At 39.9% G+C, this 27,229-nt stretch overlaps 3 protein-coding genes across 5 annotated transcripts in view; 1 reads left to right on the top strand and 2 right to left on the bottom strand.

Moving 5' to 3' along the window:
• Nucleotides 1–610: 610 nt before the first annotated feature.
• On the bottom strand, nt 611–14,590 carry sdhaf3 (succinate dehydrogenase complex assembly factor 3). Its single transcript, XM_054763989.1, has 2 exons — nt 14,321–14,590; nt 611–2,312 (listed from the first exon to the last, which is right to left on the bottom strand). The coding sequence occupies exons 1-2, from the start codon at nt 14,489–14,491 to the stop codon at nt 2,118–2,120; spliced, it is 366 nt and encodes a 121-aa protein (XP_054619964.1). The 5' UTR covers nt 14,492–14,590; the 3' UTR covers nt 611–2,117.
• A 5,012-nt stretch (nt 14,591–19,602) lies between these two features.
• c1galt1a (core 1 synthase, glycoprotein-N-acetylgalactosamine 3-beta-galactosyltransferase 1a) lies at nt 19,603–22,432 on the top strand. Its single transcript, XM_054764669.1, has 2 exons — nt 19,603–20,205; nt 22,298–22,432. The coding sequence occupies exons 1-2, from the start codon at nt 19,603–19,605 to the stop codon at nt 22,430–22,432; spliced, it is 738 nt and encodes a 245-aa protein (XP_054620644.1).
• col28a1a (collagen, type XXVIII, alpha 1a) overlaps nt 20,215–27,229 on the bottom strand; it is a 38,122-nt gene continuing 31,107 nt past the window's right edge. For all 3 annotated transcript variants that reach the window (XM_054764362.1, XM_054764364.1, XM_054764363.1), the window contains 2 exons: nt 25,499–25,682; nt 20,215–23,521 (listed from right to left, as the gene is read on the bottom strand). In XM_054764362.1, the coding sequence (XP_054620337.1) occupies nt 23,349–23,521; nt 25,499–25,682 (357 nt within the window). In that variant the 3' untranslated portion in view covers nt 20,215–23,348. The remainder of the gene's footprint in view (nt 23,522–25,498; nt 25,683–27,229) is intronic.

The following is a 27,229-nucleotide window of genomic DNA, read 5'->3' as shown; positions in this document are numbered from 1 at the left end:
TCTAGCAACATGGCCTTCAGTTTAAGAGGTTCATTAAACTGTTGCAAATGCTGAGAAGCAGGGATGGTCTGACCAGGGTTTTATGCTGCCGATTCCGATACCGATCATCCACGACAATAACATGGATTAATTCTACATTTTAAAATGTATTTATGATGAGTGCGATTGGCCAGCGGTGCCATATAAGGGGGAAAAGTCAGGACAACTACTAAAATCCCTTGCCTGTCAGGGGTCCCAAAAATAGGTAACTACTAATCAACTGTGTAATTAATAGGGAGTGGGGGACATGATTTTTTTTCCATGGGACCCAGAATTCATGGCTGCAGCCCTGCTACTGGCTATATGATACGACCATAAAATCACCTTAATTTAGACAAATATATTTTACTTACTTTCTGGTTCTCAAATAGTGGTCCATGCTGTGGGGGTGACACAAGTTCTTCTGCTCCGGCTAACGCAGTGGTTCCCAAAGTGGGATGTGGCCACCCCCTCTTGCATCATTTGGCAAGACCCTTCACCCACCTTTCCTCCAGTGTCGCCCACACTGGTGTATGAATGTCAATGAATGTTTGGTGGTCGTCAGAGAGGCCATTGGTAGCCATGTTTCTGTTAGTCTACCCCAAGGCAGCTGTGGATACAGGTGTGGTTACCACCACCAGTTTGTGGAGGGGATGATTCATGGCTGCTTTGGGTGTCTAGAAAAGCGCTATATCAATCCAATCCATTAATATTCTCAAGAAAGACTCCAGCTGAGTTCCATTTCAGAGACTTTACTTTGAAGCACTGCAAAAGTGGACAAACAGAACTGAAGCATGTCAAGTATGACTTAAATAAGATAAATAATTTCTCTCCGACATTCAACATAAACAAACTGCATTTACCGTATTTTCTGGACGATAAGTGGCTCCGCAGTATAAGTCATAACAGTCAAAAAATGCATAATGAAGAAGAAAATACAGTGAAGCCTTGGTTCACGTTATTATTGTGATTTAGAAGGTCCGACTCAAACTGAAACATCCATCTATCTTTTATGCTGCTTATCCTCACTTGGGCCTCGGAGGTATGCCGGAGCCTATCCCAGCTGGCTTAGGGAGAGAGGCAGGGTACATCCTGGACTGGTCACAAACCCAAACATACTCTAACCAAATCAAACTTTCAATAAGAAATAATATGAATCCAATTAATCCGTACCATAAAGGTAAAAATGTTAACACAAAACACATTTTTATAATTTTATAACTTGTTTTACGTGTAGAAAACAATTGGAAATGCAAATAAATGATGACTGAAAGGGATATATGAACATTTAAGGTCACGTTTACCTTCATTGCAGACGTGACATTTGGAAAAGACAGGTGACGATGACGCAGCGAGAGCCACACGGACACCACCTTGCTGTTTTGCCGGGAGTTATTTCTTGAATTCAATAGCGTTCACCTTCTTTACCAAAATGTTGGCACTTGCAACGTTCTTTTGGGTTATTTTGCAGCTGTGATCAATAAGAAAAACAGACTTGTGGTGCAACTGTGTTAGTTAGCAAAGAACTACAGAGTCAACCGTTGATGACATCAGAGGTAGTGGATGGTGCTGGGGGACAATGACTTCCGGTTCCAGTTTCCATGCTAACAAGGACGGTAAAAATGTGGTAAAAATATGTTACGAACACAGTTGGACTCACTCTTGCAAAGTAATAACAAGACGTGGAACATATTGTAAGCTAACCAAGGGAAAATATTGGTGTAAATTTTCAACATAAACTGAAAAATATGCTAGTACTTCAGTTAAGCCTGCAGGGATGATGACAGATAGGAAGTTGCAAGCTTCTAGTTGATCTTTTAGGTGTGGCATTATGTGGGCTCGCATACTGTCCATCACAAGCAGGGCTTTGCGTGTTTTAGAGAAGCAATCAGGATGCTTCGTGTAGCACTTTGTAAGCCAAAAGTTCATCATTTCTTCATCCATCCACCCTTTCTGGAGGGGTTGCCAGAAAGTAATTGAGAGCCGCTGATTAAGGCGAAGGCACTTTGGATCCCTCTTAGCTCCTACGTTTTTTATTGTAATGCAGGGCTGTGCAGTGCATGGAGCATTGCCCTGGCTGGTACACAATGAATGCTTGTTCATTTGTTGTCCTCCTGGATGTGAAATTGCTTATTAGGTTTGGTGGATTCAAGCAGGAGCTCGTACAGTTGGCCTATCTGTTCATCTTGGAAGTCAGTTAGTTTCTCCTCTGCCATGTGGATCCCAAACTTCGCTGAGCTCTGTTTGTCCCCAGATGATTCCAGGATCTGCGACTGCAGGATCTCCTTGTAGTTCTGAAAGTGACATGCAAAACACGCTTTACCATGTCGTACAGTCTTGCATAACATCAAAATGTATGCACAGATGCAAAAGAAAAAGTATCACACGAATAACAACTATCAATAAGAAAATACGAGTACAGTGATCCCTCGTTTACCACGTTTAATTGGTTCCAGACACAACCACAAAGTAGGATTCCTTATTTAGAAATGGAATATTTTCATAGTAAGAGCATAGAAAACCTGTTTACTACCTTCTAAATATGTTTTTTTAACATTATTAGAGCCCTCTAGACATGAAATAACATACCTGTAGTTACCTTTACACTGGTGTTACCCAATATAGACTGAAAACGTGTTGTAGCATTCTGAAGAAAGTGTGTGAATGCTGAAGATGAACTGAAATGCATGCAAATTAAATGTGGAATTACGGGAAAAGTCCGAATTTTGTGGAGTTGGAGAAGTTTTGACGCTGAAAATATAGGCTTAAGAAATGTGGAAAAATGCCACTCATTTCAATGGGAATTCTTGAATGGACAATTTCAAGAATAACCAGAAAACCGGGGCATTTTTGGAATGTTGAAAATAGATGCTCTGAACGAGCTGAATGTTTTGGTGTTGGAATGGTTTGAAACAGTTGATAAATGTGGAGAATTCCATTCAATTCAATAGGAATTCTTCAGTCGGAGAATGTTGAATTCCGGGAAAAGTGGGTGAGTGAAATAAGTATTTGATCCTCTACCAACTAGTAAGAATTTTGACCCACAAAGAGCGTTTACGTGCCCATGACACACACATAATGAGTCTTGTCCCTTAAAAAAAGTACTCCCGATCTCAACTCATTATGTGCATAAAAGACACCTGTCACACAAACACTGTCTTCCATTGAAACCATGGGAAAGACCAAACAGCTGACCTCAAGACTGCAGACCTGTACAAGACCGTAATAGACTACGAGCTCCATGCATGATTATTAGAAAGGTGAGAGAGCAGCCCAGAATGACACGGGAGAAGCTGGTTGATGATGCCAAAGGAGTTGGGAGCACAGTCAGCATGAGAAGTATTCGTACGGCAATAATGTATTGATTGTAGAGGATTGAGTTCATGCAGTCCTCCTGGTCAAGAAGACACATGTGCAGACCCGTCATGGAGCTCTTTGCATGCACCGAGAGAACCAGACGTGTTTGGAGGCAAAAAAATGGTGGACATAAGTCCAACAACAGCAACTCTACTGTCAAACATGGAGGCACGAACAGTCTGCTTCAGGGATGTTTCTCTGTTTCTTATGGCTGAAATGGCAACTTAAAAAAGCAGCAGCGGATCAAATATTTATTTTCCCCACTGTATAGACTAAGCTAACCCAGCTAGCTTCCATTCACACTCTGTAAGAGAGAAATTTCCAAGTTTCTTCGGCAACTTGGGCTGGTGTTTTAGGCTGCTGTTTTGACATGTTTAGTTCGGGAGGGGGAAGGTTCGTGTTTGTGATGAGATTCCGCCACGAGTGAGTGGGGAAATACTTCCCCACTCAAATGTTCGTTCTCCTCACAATGACATTCACATTATGTCAATTTCCGTGAGATTACGCATTTAACAGCAGATTCCGTTTGTATTGGCCAATTCTGCGTTTCCGTCCGCATTCCGTTCCAGATCTCAATGGCCTCCCTGAATGGGTGAATTTGTTGCTTTCAGAGCAAATGACCAGTTCATCCTTCGGTTTTGCCTTTTCTTGTGATTGTCCGCCCTGGTTAATGTGTTCATCGGTTAACAATTTTGCCTCGATTTGTGTACATTTCCGGTTTGCGTAAAATATGCCGCGTTGTCGTTATTAAGACACTGCATGAGTCCAACTGTGTTCGTAATGTGTTTTTTTATCACAAAATGTCCTGTTAGCATGCTTGGCTTGCTAATATCCAAATGGCAACCAGAACTGGAAGTCTGTTATGTTGCCTGTCTAGCGGTTGACTCTTAAAAAAAAACAACACATTTTTATAGTTTTATATGTATAAAACAATTCTAAAAGCATATAAAAATGACGAGTGAAAAGGATGAATTAACATTTGTTACTTTTAGCCTTATTAAAGATGTCACTGTTCCCAAAGACACAATGTGGCAGAGAGTTCAACACCTTCCTCTTCATCACCCCCTTTCCTGTTTTGTCTAGTGCTGTCTTTGACTCTTTGACTCTTGAAGCTTTTCATAGTCAAATCTGATTTGTTAATTTTTTTCCCATAGTCGACTAATATTCAAATGTTTTTTAAAAACTTTTAAGAGCTGAGCTAATGGCGATCTTGATAAATGAACAGATCTCATTTGCGACTTTTCCCACCTCAAAGAAAAAGGCTACAACACTCACAAACAAATAAACATGGTGTACAACAACAGTACCTTAATTATTTATTTAACACTGAAAGCAAGACAAACAAACCCCCGGAACACGGTCGCTGTCGGCACATATCAGCAAAGTGCACATAGAATAGGAACAACATAGCCTGAAACAACTTGTCAAAACTGTTAGCCTAATATCTTGCCTTAAAATACATTGTCAGGACATAGAATGAAATTGGCGTATAAGAGACATCTTTAACATTTTCAACACATTTTCGATGTCACCTCTGGATTGAGCCACTTGAAGTGGGTGATTTTATTAATGTGTGGTAAGTACAAGTCTTCTGTTAAACACGCTATTTTCAGTTCTTTAGGACAAATTAGGCTGTTTTTGTATCAAAATAAGTTACTTAACAGACCGAGGTTGACTTGACGAACTGACCCGAGCATGTTTATTATTTTCTCTTATTTTCAAAAACCAAGACATTCTTTACAAAAATGTTTGCTCAGCAGCAATCGTGGGCACTCCCCATGTAAGTCAGAATGGTACAATCTTCATCACATGACATTTTCAGATGATTTAACTGCGAGATTGAATCAGACTCCTCCAAATTGAACCATCCTATAGTCAATTTGTCATGAGTTATTTCTTGAATTCAGTAGTGTTTCTCAGATTCTTTCTCAAAATGATGACACTTGCAACTTTCTTTGGCTCCATTTTGGATGAGTGAGATGAGAAACACAATAAATAACTCATGTCAAAACAGAAGGTAGCGTTGAAGAAGGTGTTGATCTCGCTGCCACACTGTGTCTTTGGGGACAGTCGCATCTTCAATGAAGGTAAAAGTAATCTGAAATGTCCATTAATCCCTTTCGTTCATCATTTATATGCATTTTGAATTGTTTTATGCATGTTAAACTATAATTGTGAAACAACAAAAACACGTTTTGTGTTCACATTTTTGGCTTTCTGGAACGGATTAATTGGTTTGACGTTATTTCTTATGGTTAATGTCCGTTTCAGTTGGAGTCAGACCTTCTGGAACGTATTAATGGCCCTAACCAAGGTTCCAGTGTATTACATAAATGCCTTTTCATTTTTCCCCTGGTTGTATTCTGGCACAAACACCACTGCAACACAAGATGCAGCAAAAACAAGTTGACTAAAACGGACTTGAATAATTTTATCACAGAGTTTCATTAAGAGAGACCAAATGGTGCTGGTGTGAAAACACACTTAAAGTACATTTCATTTGCTCTTTATGCCATTACAACTGGTAAACGTGCCCTCATGTTCAATAGTAGGGCTGGGTAACACAGCAGAACGCAGTATTATATTGGAAGTTGCCACAGATGCTGTCCAATCTAGTTGCAACTTTTTTGCAAATTTTGTTACAGGGCAACTTTGCTGATGATTGACTGGAGGGCAAAGATGTTCTAAATATTGCTACTGTCCCAAATATGATGATATAGCCCTTGTAGATGGGGAAACTTGGAACTTGTAGAGATACAGTACATTTAGTACAGCATTTCATTAGCGTGAGCGATACTGAATATTGCCGAAATACTCTGCAGTCGAAGGTGGAATAAATGAACCAATGCGTCAGTGTTTCATTTTTACACGATAGTATATTCTTCTGTGACAACAGCAGTCACTGTAGAATTATTCACAAATGATAATACATGACTGTCAGAACGAGCACACAGTCAATGTCCCCGTGTGCCATTCAGAGAGCTTTCTGGCTTATAAGAATGCTCTCACCGTTGGCACAAACAAGTCATATAATGTATTTGTGAAGCTCCGTCCAGCACGTAATGTGATTATGTTAAGCATTTTACCAAGGACAAACATCTTGCCCAAGGCTGATCTTTACAGCTGAAATGAATACATTTTGTCACACTACAGCAATCTTCAATTCAATTTGAAAATAACCATGAACCATTCTTCTCACAGACCGAGTCACCAACACGTAGATACTTGGTTTGGGCGTTTGATTTTTTTATTTGAATGATACGTGGGCAAACAGACTCGTCGGTTCGCTGTTTGGTTGTACGATAACCTAGACAGTAGGGATGAGCGAGTACACCTGTATCTGTATCTGTTCACCCATCTAAATGATCTGTATTGGAAACTGTACTGGGGTGGGCGGGGCATAAACCAGAAGTGGGCGTGGTTTAATTAAAAAACGGGTGATACTTAAAGCAGTACATTATTTGAAGTCTGAAATTGACATGGATAAATCAGAAGTTGCTATATTGTTTCTTGTTCAGCTATATGTATACTATGTATGCGGGTAAGTGACCTGTAAGACTTTATTATTCAATTATTTTTTTAATGATGTGTTGGTGATTCAGGCAAACATCCAGTGATGGCAAAGAGGGAAATAATCTGTCAGCCTCGTTCACTGTATTTTTCTCCAAATCACCGCGTTCAGTACTACGAGCAAAGTTTTCCAACTGACTTTACATCACCAGCCAAATTAGAAGCAAGCAGAAGGAACAACAACAGGCAGTGGCCGTTTACAGCTCTGTCTTGTCAAATGCACCGCGTACGTAACAAAACAAGTTTACCAAGTAACTTTAGATACGAGCTGAGCTGAGGAAAACCTAAAAAAAAAAAAAACCCGTCTGGAGTCGAGGCAGTGACCAATGCGACTCGACACAGTCTTGTCAAATGCACCACGTAAAGTATGTAATGAAACAAGTCTACAAACTAACTTTAAATATCATACAAACAGAAATAGAGACGAGCAAACCACGCAGAGAGTCACTGTCTGTATTGTGTCTGTGTGTGAAAGAGTGAGAGGGGCGGTCACTGTATGTGACTGGCCAATCACAGAGCATGAAGAGTGGTTCTGGTTCTGGCGTCCTTCTGTCTCAATAGACAATGATACATAAGTATTTACCCAATGAAGATTTTCCTTCATCATGATTACGGATAATAACGAGCTGTACTCGTTTCATGCCCGTACTCGGCAAAAATGCATTATCCGTAACGGTCACTGATCTTCAAAAACGAGTACCCGGCTCATCCCTACCAAACAGTGTCCAAAAACCAAGACACACTTTGACAATAATCATATGAAAACCAGGGTGTACGAACATGAATGATCCAGAAATTTTATGATACACTTATTGCAACAGAGAGACAGTATATTCCAGAAACAAATCCAGAAAAATAACATTACATCAAAGTGATAAATGAATTTGAATTTGATTCAGAGAAAGTATTAGATCCGATTGTGTTGTCTTGATTTTTTTTTTTTTAGGGAATTTTATGAGGGATTATTGTGCCTGTTGTGAGATATTTTTTACCCACAATAAAAGCCTGTAGTTCTGGCAATCAAGTCTGGCGCTTGTGCGTCTCACCCAACATTAGCGTAACATTACTGACACCTAGTGACCAGTGTGCAATACTACATTTCATCAATGTCTTTCAATGCCTATTTTGAACGCCTTATGTTTGTATTTAACTTCATTTAAAATTTTTTTTACCATTTAAATTTTTTTTTGCTTGAAAATTTTTTAAGACTAATAGGCCATATTTAACCATAAAACAGCACGATTTATTAATATATTTTTGAAAATCTGATGCAGTGAAGCCGCGAAATGGGAACCGTGAAGTGGTGAGGGACGACTGTATTTAAAAATTCTCAACATTCCAATTCCAGGGGTTAAAATACCCATGAGAAATAAAACTTTATTGCATGTGAAAGGGTGTACTTGCATTATCATGATATATTATCCTTACATCTGTGGTAAATTTAGTCTAAAAAATAATGCTGACAATAATATCCTGATAACGCTGATAATTTGATGGACAGTATATCATCCGGCAACATTTGTTATCATCATAGGCATACTAATTTGACGCCAACCTCCCTTGTTGTTGTTGCATACCTATTGCAATGACAAACACACCTCTCGGGATTCCAGCTGCAATCTACTTCAATTTACTACCGGGTGATTTTCCATCCATCGGCAGTCTCTAATTGAATTGGAAATCAGGCTTTCCCCATGATGACATAAAACCTGTTTACGGAGTTCTATTTGGAATGGAATGAGGTGTCAACATGGACACACACGCACACACAAGTACATAAATACAAATATGGATTTCTATTTCTCAAAACCTTAACGTTCACAGCTACACCAACACCAGTGCTTCCCCTACCATTACATTAGGCAATCTCTGCACACCCAACAAGGTCACGTTCATTTCATTTTATTTTCTATATAGTGTCACATCATAGCAGCACAGCATTTAAGAATCCCTTTTACATAAAACACGTCTAGTTTTTATTTAACAGACTAAATGGACTTAACTTATTTACATGTAAGCATGTCATTTCTGTCTCTACAAGCTCATGTTTACAATTTATGATCCGTTCTAGGGCCCATTGATTCATTGATGCAATACATCATTGGCCAATTTTGCCCAGCATTTCACAAGTGGATGTAGCTTGGCTAACTTTTCTAACAGGATGTCAGCCTCTGCACACACAAAATCCTCAACAAATTGTAACGCCCGTGCTTGTGGCTACGGAAAACGTACTCACCAATGTAATTCCCACTGCAATGTAAGATTTTTTTTTTTTTTGACACCCTTATTTTATTGGCAAAATTAGACAGGATGTGGCGAAAAACGCTCTTATTATGAAGGCTGGAAGTGCATTGTGTGTGTTGAGAATGTTTGTTTACGATTAAGACAAGCTGGGTGCAAGTATAAACGTGCCTCTTGTCCTTATTTCACTCAGAACTTGCACGACGTCAACGTCATCATAAAACACACATAAGACAACAAAAACGACCACACGGTGTAAACACACTGATAAAACCTGACCCCTGCACACACACAGCCAGACCAGCATGCTCTGCTAAACTAAGCTAACACACCTAGCTTCCATTGATGCTCCGTAAAGTCTAGGTCACAACCAGTTGGGCTCCTACGGCGTGGGACGTGCTCATTTCCGAGTTGTAGACTGGCCACAGACCGGCCGCTGAGGTTCCTTGTCATGTCAAACAAACTCTACGGGTTTTTTCAGGTTGCAAGACAAACGTATGCGCTTCGTGTGTCTTTCGTACGCTGTGTGGGTGTCAGGTTTGGGCAAAATGTCAAATTTTTCGTACGTCGCACTTGCGGACTCCTATGTGTGTTGTGCACGACACATGCACCCCGCATACGTAATTAGTGTGGCCAACACACGTTCAGATATTTCGTACGTGCTTCATGCGTGTTGGGATCTTATTCCTTCATGGTCACCACCACTATGTTTTTCCATGAAGAAAAAAAAACTGGTTGGTCTGGTTGTGCACTAGGCTTAAGAGAGGAGTTTCAAAGTTTTATCGCCAACTTTTGCCGTAATTCAGGTCGCCGTATCAACATGTTTAGTACGGGAGAGGGGGTTATTTGTTTGTGATGAGATTCCGCGATTAAGCGGTCCGCCGGGAAAATATTCCCCAAACAAATGTTGCTTGTATTCATGATAACAGCATTTCATTCACATAATGCCAATTTCCAAGAGATGCCATGTTTAACAGTAGATTCCATTTTTATTGGCCAATTCCGCAATTCTGTCTGCGATTCCGTTAATGTGGAAATCATAGCGCCTTACTGTTCTCTGTATCACATGTGGAGGAGCAGTCGCATTCATGAAATGACACGCTTCTGCTTATTTTGGAGTCTTTCTATTGCATTTCAATGCATGTGTGCACATCTGTGTCCGTGTTTGTCAGCCACTCATGACCCCCACAACCAAAAGCTGTTAATCGTGGGGAAACGCTAAACGCCACACGCTATTGCGTTGACCAATGGTAGCTAAGGAAGGCAGAATAAATTCTCGTTTGCCTTTATAGGCGCATTTATTTTATGCCTTCTCTGTGCTTGCACATTACAGCCTCTTTCACTCATTCACACAATGTTGGTAGATGCTGATCTCACATGCCAGATGGTGTATCTACACATTTATTTCATTCAACTAATGTGGGAAAGACACAATATGATGGAAAAGGACAGATGAAAAACAACTGAGTATCTGGGCAAATCCTTGAAAGTTGAATAAAATATGGCTGATAGTGTTACTGGTTCGATATCAGAAGAAGAAGAGCAACGTGACCTGCTTGAATGACTATCGCCCTATAGCACTCACTCCTATTGTTATGAAGTGCTTTGAAAGAATAGTCATGACCCACATCAAAAAGAGCATCCCGGCAACTGTGGACCCTCTACAGTTTGGATATCGCCAGAACCGGTCCACGGATGATGCAGTCAACACTGCCATCCACACAGCCCTTTCTCACCTACAGGCCCAGGACTCATACGTCAGAATGCTATTTATAGACTATAGCTCTGCTTTTAATAAAGTCTGCCCCCACAAACTCACAAATAAGCTCCTCACACTTGGCCTGTCTCCCTCCCTCTGTAACTGGGTGTTTAACTTTCTAACAGGCAGGCCCCAGTCAGTCAGAGTCCACAATCGCACATCCAGCTCAAGAATTGTGAGCACTGGGACCCCACAGGGGTGTGTGCTGAGTCCACTCCTCTACACGCTCTTCACCTACGATTGCGTGGCCTCCCAGAACAACACCAGCATTATTAAATTTGCGGATGACACTACAGTCATCGGCCTGATCACTGGTGGTGTTGAAACATCATACAGAAGAGAGGTGGCGGACCTCATAGCTTGGTGTCGTGATAACAATCTCCTTCTCAATACAGATAAGACTAAAGAGATGATCATCGACCCAAGAACAAGGGAAAAGGAGCCGCATAGACCCCTGTTTATTGATGAGACTGAGGTGGAGAGGGTGAAAACCTTCAAGTTCCTTGGCACACACATCAGCGAGGACCTCACCTGGTCTCACAACACCCAACAAATTATGAAGAAGTCCCAAAGGAGACTGTACTTCCTGAGAAGACTGAGGAAATTTGGCATGTCCACCACAATCCTGAGTTGCTTCTACAGATGCACCATCGAAAGTGTCCTCAGCGCCTCCATCACTGTTTGGTACGGTAACTGTACAACACGTGATAGGAAGGCACTCCAGCGGGTGATCAAGACCTCACAGAACATTGTTGGGGCAGCCCTCCCCTCACTGCAAGACATTTATAAATCTAGAGTCCTACGCAGAACACACAACCTCATCAAGGACAGCACACATCCACAACACTCATTATTCACACTCCTACCGTCAGGCAGACGCTACAGGAGTTTGAAGTCCAGGACCACAAGGCTGGCAAACAGCTTTTACCCACAGGCCATCAGGCTTCTCAACAAAGCACTCACACACGCCTCACACAACACACACACACACTCATAGCACTTTATTTATTTATTTGTATATTTATTTGTATTAATGTCTTTTCTGTTGTTGTTGCTTAATTTATTGGTATATATGTTTATGTTTCGTGTTCTTATTCTTTCTTGTGTTTTCTTTCTTTTCTTGGGAGAATGAACAGAATAAGATTTTCACTGCATAGTATAACTGCTGTTGTACTATGCACATGACAATAAAACTCTCTTGAATCTTGAATCTTTATTGGAGGGGGATTCTGATATGTTCATGGCTCAGATCAACGGGACCCAAGTGTTACATTTTGGGTAAAATTTCAAACTGGTGGATAGACCTTGGTAATGTTATAAACACAAACTTCAAACATTGCAAAACACACACCCAACATACCAGAGCTCCAGACATCTTCCATTTCCCATAGCAACCCTCCGAAGTTCACTTTCTTAATTGTAATGCTCATAACTCGGTGTGCACTTTATGCTGTTATCCCTGCATAGATTTGACTTTTGTTAGAAAAGTAACTTATATTTGAGAGAGTATCATAAAGTAAATAAAAACAAGTGACAAATCTAGATCTTGAGTTAAAGCTCTGAAAATATGGCAAAGAAAAATTGACCTTCAGTCCTTACCATGCCATTGTTGTATCACTACAAACACTACAAATCCCATCAGCCGCTCTTAAGACTGTCATGACATCAACTTTGACCTATCAACTCCACAATATAAGCTAATCGTTGCAGCACTGTGGCAACATGAGCCAGGATTCAGTGGAATGCACCAAGTGAGTGGTTCTTGAATTATCACGGTAAAGACCTAAAATTATAAGGCAATCTTTGACCTCCCACGAGGGACACGCCGATCGCTTCCTGGTTAAATACGGACCAATTTATCAACGAACACGCTAGAATTTATTTGGTTCGGATAAATGTCAACGACATATAATATAACGGATAAAAGTAAGTAAAATCCGACTAGTAATGATGAATAATTTTGCCCACTTTGGGTGTTTTTTTCGCCGCTTCGTGCACAGGACACAAACGGCGACCTACGAGAGGTAAAAACAACTGGCTGTCAAAACGAGTTACACTGCTCGATAAACACAAAATTTTTAACTCACCCAACGAAAAAAATCATTTCAAAGTGCATAAAGATCTTCTCCAGTATGTACAAAAATGAAAAAATCTTACCTTAGTCTTGACAATGGTTGTTAAACCGCCGATTGCTCGTCGAATTGAATGATGCTGCTTCTCCGAGGTCGTGACTGAATGTACATTACGCTGACACGACGAAACATTCCCCTGCTGAACGCGTATTTGGCGAATAACCGGCGGACGGACACAAGTTTTGTTTGGCCCAAGAAGGCACTTTTTATTTTCTAATTCAATATTTACTAGCAATACGCAATTTACGCTGTGAGCTCGAAGTGTACGTACATTACGGGCCGGACACAAATTTTGGGTGTGTTAGACTTTTGTTCAAATAATCTTATTTTGCTCTTTGATACACAAAAAATCACTTTAGTTGCAGAGTTGAGTAATTATTCCATGAATATATACCATTGTAATCATCATGGGGTTTGTTTTTCCATGGAATTATGTTCTTCAAAATTTTCATCGGCAGGCGGACACGGAGGTTATGTACTTTTCACTAATGATTACACGACAGTTGTTTTTTTTTTTTACACTGAGAATATTTGAATAAAACACATTTAATTTAATTCTAAGTATTAATCAGAGAAAATATTGTCAATTTCACAACAAAAGTAGACATGCTTTCCATGTAACATTTCAATGTCCAAATATAGACACTTTTTTACAACGTAGCGGGTGCTCGCGCAAAATCAAAACACGAACAGGCTTAATTTATGGTTCGGTAAGCTTCCTCACTCTATAAACGTCAGAGTGATAGGGATAGTACACATTGTTAGAACAATTTCGAATACTACTCAAGTGAAGTTGAAGACAGCAAAGGGTACCCTTGATCTGAGCCATGCACATATACTAAAGCTGGAGCAGGGTACATTGTCGATTGGGGGGTCGGGGCGGGGGAGTCCCAACCCAGAGACCACAATACCAGCTTCCAAACGCACCGTTTGTTGGAGCTTTTCCGCCATCTTGTGGCAAAGTCCTGACAGCGCACAGTGGCCACAAACTCAGCCTCTTGCAGCACAGCATGACAAATACTGTCACGCTACTGGCAGTGTAGTACATAGACTGCACTATGTATAAACATAGACTATCACTTCAAAAAATACGCCACACACACATACATACTAAGTAATCTTAACCTTACAGTAAATGTGGGGACAGGAATGCAAACATATCAAGATAATAATCACAATGTCCTAATAAGAGCAAATACACAGTCGAAATAGAGTGCAATCGTCTAATGAAGTAGGTCTTTACCTGCCACTCTGTCATGAAATTTTGTGCTTGTTGTGGCGAAGCAGTCTTGTGTCTTCTGAACTCTTCTTTCACGTACTGGTCGCCCAGCGCTCTTAAATGTATCGGCATCAGGCGGTGCAGGACAAGAATCCTTTTGTACAACGAACACACTTTAGACACGTGGCTACTCATTCTTAACTTACACAATAAATACTACTGACATAACACTGCTACTTGTCGGGAGCGAAAGGTAGTATTGGAGTTATTGAGATAACGTCCTTGCTGCTTGTCCCGGAAGTGAAACGGTTTTGTTCTGCGGTGTATTTCCTGGCCGGTAGACGACGGGCCAAGTCTTGTAATGTGTCGCCCCCTGTTGCAGTGGAAGAACAGCACAGGAAACCTGTATTCAAATGTCTCTATATGCCTCTGTCAAAATTACAAAAACTATTATTGGTCTGAATAATTAGTCAAATAGAGTTATTGGTATAAAATCGATTTACATTTAAGTATTATTCGATGTTGCACTTGCATCTGGACTTTTTTGAAAGCCAAGTAGTTGCTTTATTATTTTGTACTGTTTAAACAATTCTACGTAATAAAATGGAATAATTGTAGTATTTTATTGACGTTATTGCATTTTCTTGTTGTACTTTCGTGTTTTTTACTCTCTGGTTCTGTGTTTTACCATGATTACTTCCTGATCTTTGGTCTCACCAAACATTACGGTAACATTACTGACTCCTAGTGACCAGTGTAGAATACTACACATCATCACAACGTCTTTGAATGCGTCTTCTGAATGCCTTATATTTGCATTTTTGCCATTTTTATGCTCGAAAATGATTGATTTAGGCAAAAAAATCTGTCAAATTGACTGAAATACGCATATTTATGAGCAATAATACACCGCATTCAACCACAAAACGGCGCTGAATTATGAATTCGTATATTTCTGACAAAACGTGATAACGTGAAGCCGCAAAATTTGAAGCGCAAAGTGGCAAGGGATGACTGTATTCCCCTCCTTTTCACGCCCACAGGCCTAGTATACCTCAGCATCTCAGTGAGCCCACCCATGAATGATTTCACTCTGACTTATTCAAGGCTCCTGAATATCAAGGGTGATTGTTCCTTATAGTGGTGTTATTACGGGCTTGCTAGTGTGTGATGTACATTAATGAGGTGAGTTGACACAGTATCTGTGCGCGGGTCGTAGTGGGCTGGTCAGCACCAAGAAGTCCAGGGCCCAATTTCGGTCCCAGTCCTCCCTTGTACAGTACAGCCACCATTGTTTGACTTGAAATGTCTTTTCTGAGTTAACTGCTGTTGCCAACCAGCTTGAAGCTCCGCCTCCTGACAGGATTTGTTGGACTGAGTGGAAGCACCTGCGTGACGAAGCAGGTGAGAGATCAGTCTGTCAGTGTGTCTTCTGATACGGTCAGAAGCTTCAAAGGTGATTGTGATGTCAGCACTGTCCGTCCCGGAGGCTGAGCTTGTCAAGGACGTTTGACAGGTGACACACAATGCCTCGTGTCCTCTTCGCCGCTGGATTGCTGATGGGATTTCTGTCCATGCGATGTTTTTTGGAATTGAACTCGTACAAGAGCCATGCGCCACATGTCCGGCAAGGAGACCAACGTGGAAACAAGGGTAAGCATTTTCAAATATTGACTTGTCATTTACAACGACTTGCCCTCCTTCAGTACAGCACCGTATGTGCGCACACACACACACAGAATGTAGTTGTAGTTTACTGTGTGGAACTGCACTGATGTTGACGTCATCATTTAACATATTTCCTTATTTTGTGAACTAAAAACTAACAAAGTGCAGCCCTCGAGGCCGTTTCCGTCACATTGTAAAAATATAATTTAACAAGCCAAGTAAAAGAACAGGAAAAATCTACAGTAAATTTGCAATATAAAGAAAGAAATTGTAATCTCATGAGGAAAAAGTCTTAATTTTATGAGACTAAGGAGGAAAGATGTCATTTTAGTCACAAAGTTTACATATTAAAGACAACCTTTTTTTTCTCAAGTCGTAATATGATGAGAAACGAACAAAACAACGAAACAACGTCACAATATTGTGGCAATGAATTCATAGTTACGAGAAGAACATGTGCCAGCAGAACGGAAACAAAACCCAGGTGTAATTTTATGAGAATGAAAGTCAAAAAGGTCATTTTAAAGTCATTTTAGAAGCATGGAGATGAATTGTTAACGAAAAAATATATTTTTTAAGTTGTAACAAACAAAAAAAATCTGTAATTTTTAAAAATTAGGTTGGGGAAAAATTATATCATGCGAATAAAGTTCCAAAAAAAAAAAGGAACTATTTTTTTACAAGAAGGAAAATTGACAAGAACAAAGTTGAAATAGGAAAAATGTAATTTTACGAGAATGAGGTTAAAATATCAAGTAAAAAAAAAAAAAAAAGGAAAAAAAGTCGCAATTTTATGAGAATAAACTTGTAATATGAGGGGAAATTATTATTAAAGAAAAAAAAGTTATTTTGTAAATATTTGTAATATTTTTTAGAAACAAAACAAAATTAAACTGTAATTTCTGGAAAATTAGGTGGTGGGGGAAAAAGTTAAAATATGTTTTTTCTTGAAATATATAACTTAGCATATCTACATGTGCTGCTTTTACAAAATATCAAAGAGGCAAAGTTGCATCCTTTTCATTTTTGCACTACGTGGCTCTTGCTGGAAAAAGTTTGGACACCCCTGGACTTGTGGAGCGGGCGGAGTAAGGAAGGCAGAAGTGAGAAGGGCTAGACATGCTAATCTGTTTGAGCACAAGTGCTCTGTTTTGCTGCCACGTCATAAAAAGCTTGCTTGAAGAAAGAAGAAACGTTCTTTCCTTCCTTTCTTCCTTCCCTATGCTCTATTTTCCCTCTGACACATATGACGCAATGACACGTAACATTTTTTGTAAATGTACAACTTTATTCTCGTAATATTACAAGTTTTTTCTCGGAAATTGACAACTTTAGTCTCATAAATGGCCGACTTTTTTTCTCGGAAATTTCCGACTTTATTCTCGTAAATGTACGACTTTATTCTCGGAATAGTACGACATTTTTTCTGATAAATTGCCGACTTTATTCTTGTAAATATACAACTTTATTCTTGTAAATATACAACTTTATTCTTGTAAAATTACAACGTTTTTTTCTCGGAAATTTACAACTTTAGTCTCATAAATGTACAACTTTTTTTTTCTGACATTTACGACTTTATTCTCATAAATGTACGACTTTATTCTCGGAATAGTACGACATTTTTTCTCATAAATTGCCGACTTTATTCTTGTAAAATTACAACGTTTTTTTCTCGGAAATTTACAACTTTAGTCTCATAAATGTACGACTTTTTTTCTCGGACATTTACGACTTTATTCTCGTAAATGTACGACTTTATTCTCGGAATAGTATGACATTTTTTCTCATAAATTGACGACTTTATTCTTGTAAAATTACAACTTTTTTTCTCAAAAATTTACAACTTTAGCCTCATAAATGTACGACTTTTTTTCTTGGACATTTACGACTTTATTCTCGTAATACCACATTTATCACACAATTACCACATTTTTTCTCAAATTGCAGACTTTATTCTTGTAAATATACAACCTTATTGTTGTAAATTTACGACTTTTTTTTCCTCAAATTTACGACTTTATTCTCATAAATGTACGACTTTATTCTCATAAATGTACGACATTTTCTTGTACATTTACGACTTTATTCATGTGATTACAAGTTTTTCCTCAAATTTATGACTATTCTCGTAAATTTACGACTTTTTTTCCCTCAAATTTACGACTTTATTCTCAAATGTACGACTTTATTCTCATAAATGTACGACATTTTCTTGTACATTTACGACTTTATTCATGTGATTACAAGTTTTTCCTCAAATTTATGACTTTATTCTCGTAAATTTACGACTTTTTCTCGTAATATTACGGGTTTATTCTTGTAAATGTACGACTTTATTCTCGTAATGTTATACGACTCTTTTCCCAAAAAATGTACGACTTTATTCTTGTAAATATACAACTCTATTCTTTCATATTTACGACTTCATTCTCGTAAATTTACGACTTCATCCTCAATCGCAGATGCCCTAATACTTTGTTGCATAAAATAACACAACGTTAAATAATACTAAAAATGTGTGCCTTCTTGGTATTGCGTTTTTTTTCAGATGCTCATTGATGTAGACGTTTGTTTCTTCCAGCGTACTTTCTGATTGGAGAAAGTTGGCCACCTGCTGCTCTGTTGGAGCAAAATCATCTTGTCCTCCTGCGTTGTCCGCTGCACGGGTCTTAGACTTGCGCGTTCTGTGAAGCCCAGTCACAATCACAATGTTCATGTGTGTCGACTGCACCATTTGCCTGCCAGTCCATCCATTTCACACAGCGATGCATTTTCATTCTGTCTGTAGTTGTGGCGCCAGAAGCAGAAGCCTGTTTTCTGCCCATTCCGAACGTTGCTAACACGTATGAAGATCAGACGTTAGCAACAATTAGCCTGTTGACGTAACTCGTTTTTTTTTTACTTGTTAGTTTGTCATGCCAGAAGGTTTTCAAGCCAGTGCTGTCAGTAAGCGGATCTGTAATTGTGGTCGAAATCTGTGGGTGGGAAAAGTGCGAAAACAATTCAAAACTTAAGAGATCTGTGCAGAGCTTCTTTCAGTCCATCTACACAGGAAGTCCATCCATATATTTTCTATGCCGCTTATCCTCATTAGGGTCGCGGAGGCATGCTGGAGCCTATCCCAGCTGGCTTTGGGCGAGAGGCGGGGTACACCCTGGACTGGTCGCCAGCCAATCGCAATTTAGAGTCGCTAATTAACCTAACATGCATGTTTTTGGAATGTGGGAGTAAGAAAACAAACGCACACAGAGATGCCCAAGCGGAAATTCCAACCCAGGTCCTCCCGATCTCCGCTTGCCAACATGTCAACCACGAGGCCACTGTGCGGCCTACACAGGAAGTGACATCAGAAAAAAAATCTATAATGTAGCTTTTCATGGCAGATTTCAAGGCTAAACAGGGACCGCTGCTTACCTGTCTTGTATCTTGCAGTCTCTGCAGAGTAAGATGTTTTTATTATGTGCTAATGGTGCTTTGTGTTTTTTAGAACTGTGCAGGAGTACGGGGTACGTGGCGTCTGAAAGGGTACAGGAATGTACACTATACAGTACAGTATATTTTTTGTTGTCCATGCAGGTGTAAACTTGACCTCTGCAGCAAATCTTTCACAAACCACCCGGATCTTATGTTGGATCATGACGGGGCCCAAGAACCTGGAATCCCGGACCAAGCACATTCAGGAAACCTGGGCAGAGCGGTGCGACACGGTGCTGTACATGAGTTCTGTTAAGACGGACTTCCCAACGGTCGAACTGAACGTCAACGAGGGCAGGGAGAACTTGTACTGGAAGACCATCCGGGCCTTTCAGTACATCTACCAGCACCACCTGCACGACGCAGACTGGTTCCTGAAAGCTGATGATGACACGTATGTGATTGTGGAAAACCTCCGCCGCATGTTGTCGCAGGTTGACAGCGAGAAAGCTTTGTATCTGGGAAGAAGGTTCAAACCTTTCGTCAGTCAAGGCTACATGAGTGGTGGAGCGGGTTATGTCCTCAGTAAGGAGGCACTGAGAAGGTTTGTCAAAGGCTTTGCCACAGGAGCCTGCACACACTTCTCTTCCATAGAGGACTTGGCTCTGGGCAAATGCATGGAGATCATGAAGGTGGAGCCAGTAGACACTAGAGATGGGAAAGGGAGACACACGTTTCACCCTTTCCCTCCAGAGCGTCACTTGGTTGTACAGCCTGAAAAAAACCCTGGGCATCTTGCTTATGAGTACTACCCTCCCATTCAAGTAAGTACACACGACAGCGATGCAAGTACAGCGTGGGACACGTTTATTTTTCTTTAAAATTAACTTCTTGGAGATTAACTGTGCAAAATTTTGAAAAAAACAAAACAAACGGTAATCTTTCACCACTTCACACTTAGAATTTTAACGTTTCGCTCGATCACGGATTTTCAAAATGATATTAAATCATCAGTTTTTTGTGGTTGAATATGGCCTATTAGTAAAAGAAGATATTTAACCAAATTGTATTTATTTTGGCCTAAAGTAAGCACAAAAATGGCCGGCAACAAGTCAGACTCGTTTCCAGTGAGGGTTGGACTCCGCCACAGCTGCCCTTTTGTCAGCGATTCTGTTCATTACTTTTTATGGACAGAATTTTCGGAGCAGTCGGGGGCTTTAAAGGGATTCGGTTTGGTGGCTCCAGGATTGGATATTTGCTTTTTGCAGGTGATGTGGTCCTGTCTATAAGCGGCAGGTGTTCAAGTCGTAACATGGGATATTTACACAGAAAGACACATTATAAACCTTGCAATCCTACCTACACTCGGTGTTCTCAGCATCAATCATTAGCTCCGATAAGTGAGACGCTTTTTTTTTTTCATCGAAGTTCAAAAGATGCTGCAGTCCAAGCAGGAGCTGTAGTAATTCTACACTTGATCAAACTTGGTTACGATTTGTCAGATCAAAACACGATTGCTGCATGAGGCTTGATATTGTATGTAAGTGTTTGCCCCATTCCTGATTTTTTTTTTTTTTCATGTTTGTCACACTTAAATGTTTCAGATCATCAAACAAATTTAAATAGTCAATGACAACACAACTAAACACAAAATTTACAAAGCTATTTATCAAGCTTTGGGACTCCAGCGAACCACAGTGAGAGCCATTATCCACAAATGATGAAAACATGGAACAGTGGTGAACCTTCTCAGGAGTGGCCGGCCAACCAAAATTACCCCAAGAGCGCAGCGACGACTCATCCAAGCAGTCACAAAAGACCCCCCAGCAACATTAACAACTGCAGGCCTCACTTGCCTCAGTGTTCATGACTCCACCTAAAGAAACACGCTGTGCATGGCACAGTTCCAAGACCAAAACCCGCTGCTGAACAAAAAGAACATTAAGGCTTGTTTAAATTTTGCCAGAAAGTATCATGATGATCCCCAAGACCTTTGTGAAAATACTCTGTTGTCTGACGAGACAAAAGTTTTATTTTTTGGAAGGTGTGTGTCCCATTACATCTGGCCTAAAAGTAACGTCGCATTGCAGAAAAAGAACATCATACCAGCAGAAAATATGGTGGTGGTAGTGTGATGGTCTGGGGCTGTTTTGCTGCTTCAGGACCTGGAAGACTGTGATAAATGGAACCATGAATTTTGCTGTCTACCAAAAAATCCTGAAGGAGAATGTCCGGCCATCTGCTGGTGACCTCAAGCTGAAACCAACTTGGGTTCTGCAGCAGGACAATGATCCAAAACACACCAGCAAGTCCACCTCTGAATGGCTGAAGAAAAAGTAAATGAAGACTTTGGAGTGGTCTAGTCAAAGTCCTGACCTGAAGCGTGTGGGAAAAAAGTAGCAGCTTATCGTCTGCAATTTACTGTACTTTTCTCAGGAAAGTAACTAATTACTGATGACAACCCATGTGAGTCAGTGTAGTGTGAGTCCTGTCAAGTACCCGTGAGTCAGTGAAACTCGAGTCTGCTGCGAGCACTCGTGGGACAGTGAAACCCGAGTCTTTCTCAGGTACCCGTGAGTGAAAGTCAAGACTTCCTCGGGTATTCAGTGAAACCTGACGGGTCAGGGAAGCCTGTGACATAGCTCGGGCAGGAAGGGGAAAGAAGAGTTGATCTGCGGTTGTTTTTATCACAACGTTGACAATAGGGTTGCTCCAAAGCAATATCCTGCCGCTATCTAATCAGATAAGCATCACAAGAACTAGTGTGAGAAAGCATGCTCTTGCTCCTTATTGCTTTACCACTGACTTCACTGGTATATAATACATTTTTTAAATAATATTGCCATTAAATTCAAATGTTTTCCTGACTGACTGGGCAAATCATGCATCAATTATGCATGTTCTTTCTTTCCGCAGGGTCCAGATTGCTGTTCGGATTTCGCTGTGTCCTTCCACTACGTATATGATGTTCAACTGTACGTATTGGAGTACCTGACATACCACCTGCGGCCATACGGCTATATATACAGGTTTAATCCTATGAATCTTTGAATTGGAATTATTAGAACGGAGTCGAGGCCTGTGAATAAAATGCTTTAATAGAACGTTAAATGTACAGGTAGATGGTGCAGGTTTTTGACACAACAGGAGGATGGAATTTGCTGATAGGGATTTATGGTCCTCCCGAAACCAGTTTAACTGAACGGAGCTGAACGGAATGAGAGACTATTAAGATACATTACACCAGGGGTGTCCAAGCTTCTTCCAGCCAGGGCCACATAGCGAAAAATGTAAGGATGCAACTTTGCTACTTTGATATTTTGTAAAGCAACACATGTAGATATGCTAAGAAGTTATATTTATTTCAAGAAAAAACTGCATCTTTGTTTTTGTTACCCAATGCAGTAGACATAAGGCATATATGTACATAAGACTCGGATGTTAACATTTGGAGAGTTCCTTGTTGTTACTATCTGTTGTGTACAGTACTTCCTGTGGCGGCTATTGTCTCAATGTAACATTACTGACACCTACTGACCAGTGTCGAATACTACAGATCATCCCAACGCCTTTGAATGCATCTTTTGAATGCCTTATATTTGTATTTTCGTTCATTTGGCCATTTTATGCTTGAAAACGCTTAATTTAGGCCAAAAATACATTAAATTTGCTTGAATATACATATTTATAGGCTGTAATCAGCCCCGAAACGAGTGATTTATTTTATAATTTCAAAAAACGGCCCGCAAAATTCAAAGCGCGAAGTGGCTCTAATTTAAAATGCATTTTCAGAAGTGATACTGCATTGAATATGTCATTTAATGTGTTTTCTATGTTTACAAACAATTCACCCAAAAAGACATCTACATACAGCCTGAGTAAGGATGAGCTCATCGTCTTCGCCCCTTTTCATAAGCTCGCCTGAGGTTGGGACGAAAAGAAAAGATGGCTCCGCACTGCTGGACAGTCATGTGACCACACAGGAAATCCCACAGCTCTCTTCTGTCTCAAAGTTGTTGCTGTTGCCCTGACAACCGCCATACCAGAAGCGGGCGCAAGCATTGGCCTGCGAGTCGTAGTACCACCTGGCGACGTACCGCCGACAGGGACCCGGGTCCAGAGGCAGATGGCAGCTCCCACCTTCATGCACAAGAGCAAATACGAGAACGCACACACTTTGGACACGCTTCTTTACAAAGGGAATTACGTCCGTCACTCTAACACGTTTCTGCGATTTCGCACTGGAGCAAAAACGAAAGCGCTTCCGATTCTTTCTGTTGTGCAAGTTATCCGAACTGAAAAGAAGAATGAAGAATTTTTTTTCTCATGTTACATACCATGAATGATACAGTCGTCCCTCGCCACGTTGCGGTTCAAATTTCGCAGCTTCACTCATGTTTTTTTTTAAAACGTATTCAGAAATGATGCCGTTTTGTGGTTGAATATGGCTTAGTCCAGAAACATGCATCTTAAAGCAAATTGGACGTATTCTTGGCCTAAATTAATCATTTTCAAGCATAAAAATGGCTAAATGAAGATAGAAATATAAGGCGTTCAAAGGTTTTTTGATATGTAGTATTCTACACTGGTCACTCGGCGTCATTGATGAGACGATTTGCCACCAGGAAGTACTCTACACCAAAAAAAAGAACAAGGAACTCTCCCAACGCTAACATGTGAGTCTGTCTTATTTATGCCTGTCTTATTTTATCTTATGTTTACTAGATTGGGTAATAGGAGTGTAAAGGTGACTATGGGGTGTTTCATGTCAAGAGTGCTCTAATGTTAAAAAAACGTATTTAGAAGGTCGTAAACAGGTTTTCTGTGCTCTTAACTACAAAAATATTCCATTTATAAATAACTCTACCTTGCAGAAATTCACTTATGGTAGGGTCTGGAACCAATCAACCGCGATAAACAATTTTTATCATTTTTAAGGTTTTTGCATAATGTATGTTTTTATGATTAGTAAAAATAAAATGCCATTTTATAAATATACAGGTTCTCCTAAAAAGCCTCTACACACTTTAAATAGTAATTGTAAACTAGGTGTTTATTATAATTGGTTACATTTTCAAAATGAGCCCTCTAGACATTAAATAACACCCCGCAGTCACCTTTGCACTGTTATTACCCAATATAGAAGACACAAGTACTTCCTGTGGTTGCTATTGTCTCGTCAATGTAACATTACTGACACCTAGTGACCGGTGTAGAATACTACGCTACATCTTTGAATGTGTCTTCTGAATGCCTTATTTTACTTGTATGTAGCCTTTTTTATTCTTGAAAATGCTTCATTTAGGCCAAGAATACCTAAAATTAGCTTAAATATGAATTTTTTAATAGTAATTGGCTGTATTCAGTTACCAAACCGCATGATTTATTCATGTAGTTTTTAAAACCATCAGAGTGAAGCCATGGAATTCGAAACTCGGTGGCGAGGGATTACTGTGTTAAATAGACGTCAGTCTGTGTGGGCAGGTAGGGAGATTTGTATACTGGAAATTCCTGCATATTCATGATTCAGCATTCATGGCCCTGCAAATTTGTGGATTTATGATTGGTATTTAATTTTTTACTTGGAAAATAGGTCATTTAGTTTCGGCAGAAAACATATCATTCACCATAAGTGGATAGTAATTTATAAATCTCTTTGATATGAGGTAAAATACACAGCATGAATGTACCAGTGTTTAAACCCGCCCCCCCCACAATTTGTGCATTTATGTATTCATGCTTCACTAAAAATGTTTGGTGAGCGGTGTGTCAAAATGTAGCATTTTGTGTCATTAGGGACATTGTGAGTTCGGTTGCAAAACATGTTGAAAGTAACAATTTTAGCCAAGTTTAGAATACTGGCATGCAAAGTTTGTAAACCTGGCCAATAAATATTTACAACAAGGGTTGAAGTGCAACAGTATGCCCTTGCATTTCATAACCCTGAGTAGTTGCACTAGTTTTATGCCGTGTTACAAAGTCCTCATTGGATTGAGGCGGTTATCCTGACAGATGTGTAAGGCATTTAAGAAAAAGTCATCAAAACAAACATGAGACATGATAAGCAAGCATCTTATGAAAGGAAGGTGTGGCTCCGTTGTCCATCTGTTCGTTTACCTGCCACAGGTGAGCGTGTCGGGCCTTGAAGAGGCCGGTTTATGTCTTCATGCGGGTGTTGTGTTGAAGGCAGCACAGTGGTGGTCGCCGGGCCGTGTTCCCTTCCACCATGATGAGCGTCTGCCTTGTTGTCTGGTGGTGGCGGCTGCCACATCTTCACATCTTCAGCTTCTTCACCTTCAGGCTGGAGGACAAAAGTGGTTCCATTTCAGTCCTGAAGCACTCAAACATGAGCCAACAAGTCAACACGTACAATCAAATACGCAAAAAATCTAAAAGATGTGGCTTTTATGAAGTATGAATAACCATAACCATATAACCAACATGCATTTCCAAAAATTACTTTTTTGAGTCTAATTATATTCCAACTTCTTTAAAAAAAAAAAAAAAATTCTTTAATATTTCAACTTTATGCTACTAAAATGAAATTTTTCCTCATATTTTACACTATTCGCGTAAAATTAAAACTTTTTTGTCTCAATATTTTTAATTTATTGTCATAAAATTACGGCGGATTTTTCCATTTTTGGCTGCTTTTTTTACATTTTTTTATTTTGTTTTATTATTTTTAGAATGTCCCAAGGGCTGCACTTTGGACACCTGTTCGATACCATGATTTTCTACAGCCTGTGTTAAGCCTAATGGAAGTGTGACATTATTCTTGCTAATTGGACAATAAAATACATAAAAATGTCTAAAGCGGAGGCGCTTGCAGTGCTCTCGCCATCCTGAAGGGGTGGGGGCGTGTGCGAGCTGGAAGGTGCTTGCCACTGCCGTCCTTGGTGGAGGGCAGCAAGTCAAAGGCATTAAAGACATTTTTACGCTTTGCTGAATGAATGAATGAATTTGACTGCTAAGGTGGATTATGTTTCCATGCTCACCGGGAGGTGATCAGACTTTTACAACAAAGTATCACAAGTTTTCCTGGAGGAGGATAGCGTGCAAGTATACAAATTAAAATGTAAGACCACACGTTTTTTGAAGTTAATAAAAAATAAATACATGGGACAAGGAAGAATTTGAAGAAATGTTTAACAAAAGTGAATTACTCTTTTTCTTGTTATCCTGCTATTGAGCAACCTGTACTAACATGATGAATGTTACTGGTGATGTGGAATTTAATACTGTTTCTCACATTTGTCAAACTCCGGGCAATGCAAACTTTCTTTGGCCCCATGGTGGGTTATTTAGCAGTCGCAGTCAATAAAAAATGCATGGACCGTAGGGTGCTTTTTTTGGGCAGCTTTTTTAGCTCATGTTTGAACATTTGTGTTGTATTAAGTGTTTTTTTTGCCCTGCCTTTCACAGATCTGTGTGTTTAATTGGACTGACTGGTAATTCAAGCACTTTGCTGATGTGTTTGACGTTTTAGCGTATTTCAGTCACTATTGACACGGTTGTCAAGTCTTTTCCCTTCGTGCCTCGTGTCAAAGAAATGAATGAAACAATTACAGGCTAAATTGTCGTCCTTGAAGAATTCTTGTGGAAAGAGTAGATTCTAGTAACGTGCAGACGGTCGTCATCTTTTCGTAGTTATGACGCCCGTGTCTCCATATTTGTCGCATTTGTTTACTTTTTTTCCCCTTCATGTTTTCTAAGCGTAAAGCAGACTCTTCGGATTGCAGGGCATCAAAGAAAAGAAAAGTGAACGTGAAAAGTGAAGTGAAATTAGACATGGTAGAATGTTCAGGAAGCGGAAGAATCAGCATTGGCGGTCCGAGCCGCTCAAAC

Source organism: Dunckerocampus dactyliophorus, chromosome 20 (assembly GCF_027744805.1).
Source record: "Dunckerocampus dactyliophorus isolate RoL2022-P2 chromosome 20, RoL_Ddac_1.1, whole genome shotgun sequence".
Taxonomy (NCBI): Eukaryota; Metazoa; Chordata; class Actinopteri; order Syngnathiformes; family Syngnathidae; genus Dunckerocampus; species Dunckerocampus dactyliophorus.
The sequence above is the reverse complement of the archived record's forward strand: the minus strand, read 5'-3'. Positions and strand labels throughout refer to the sequence as shown.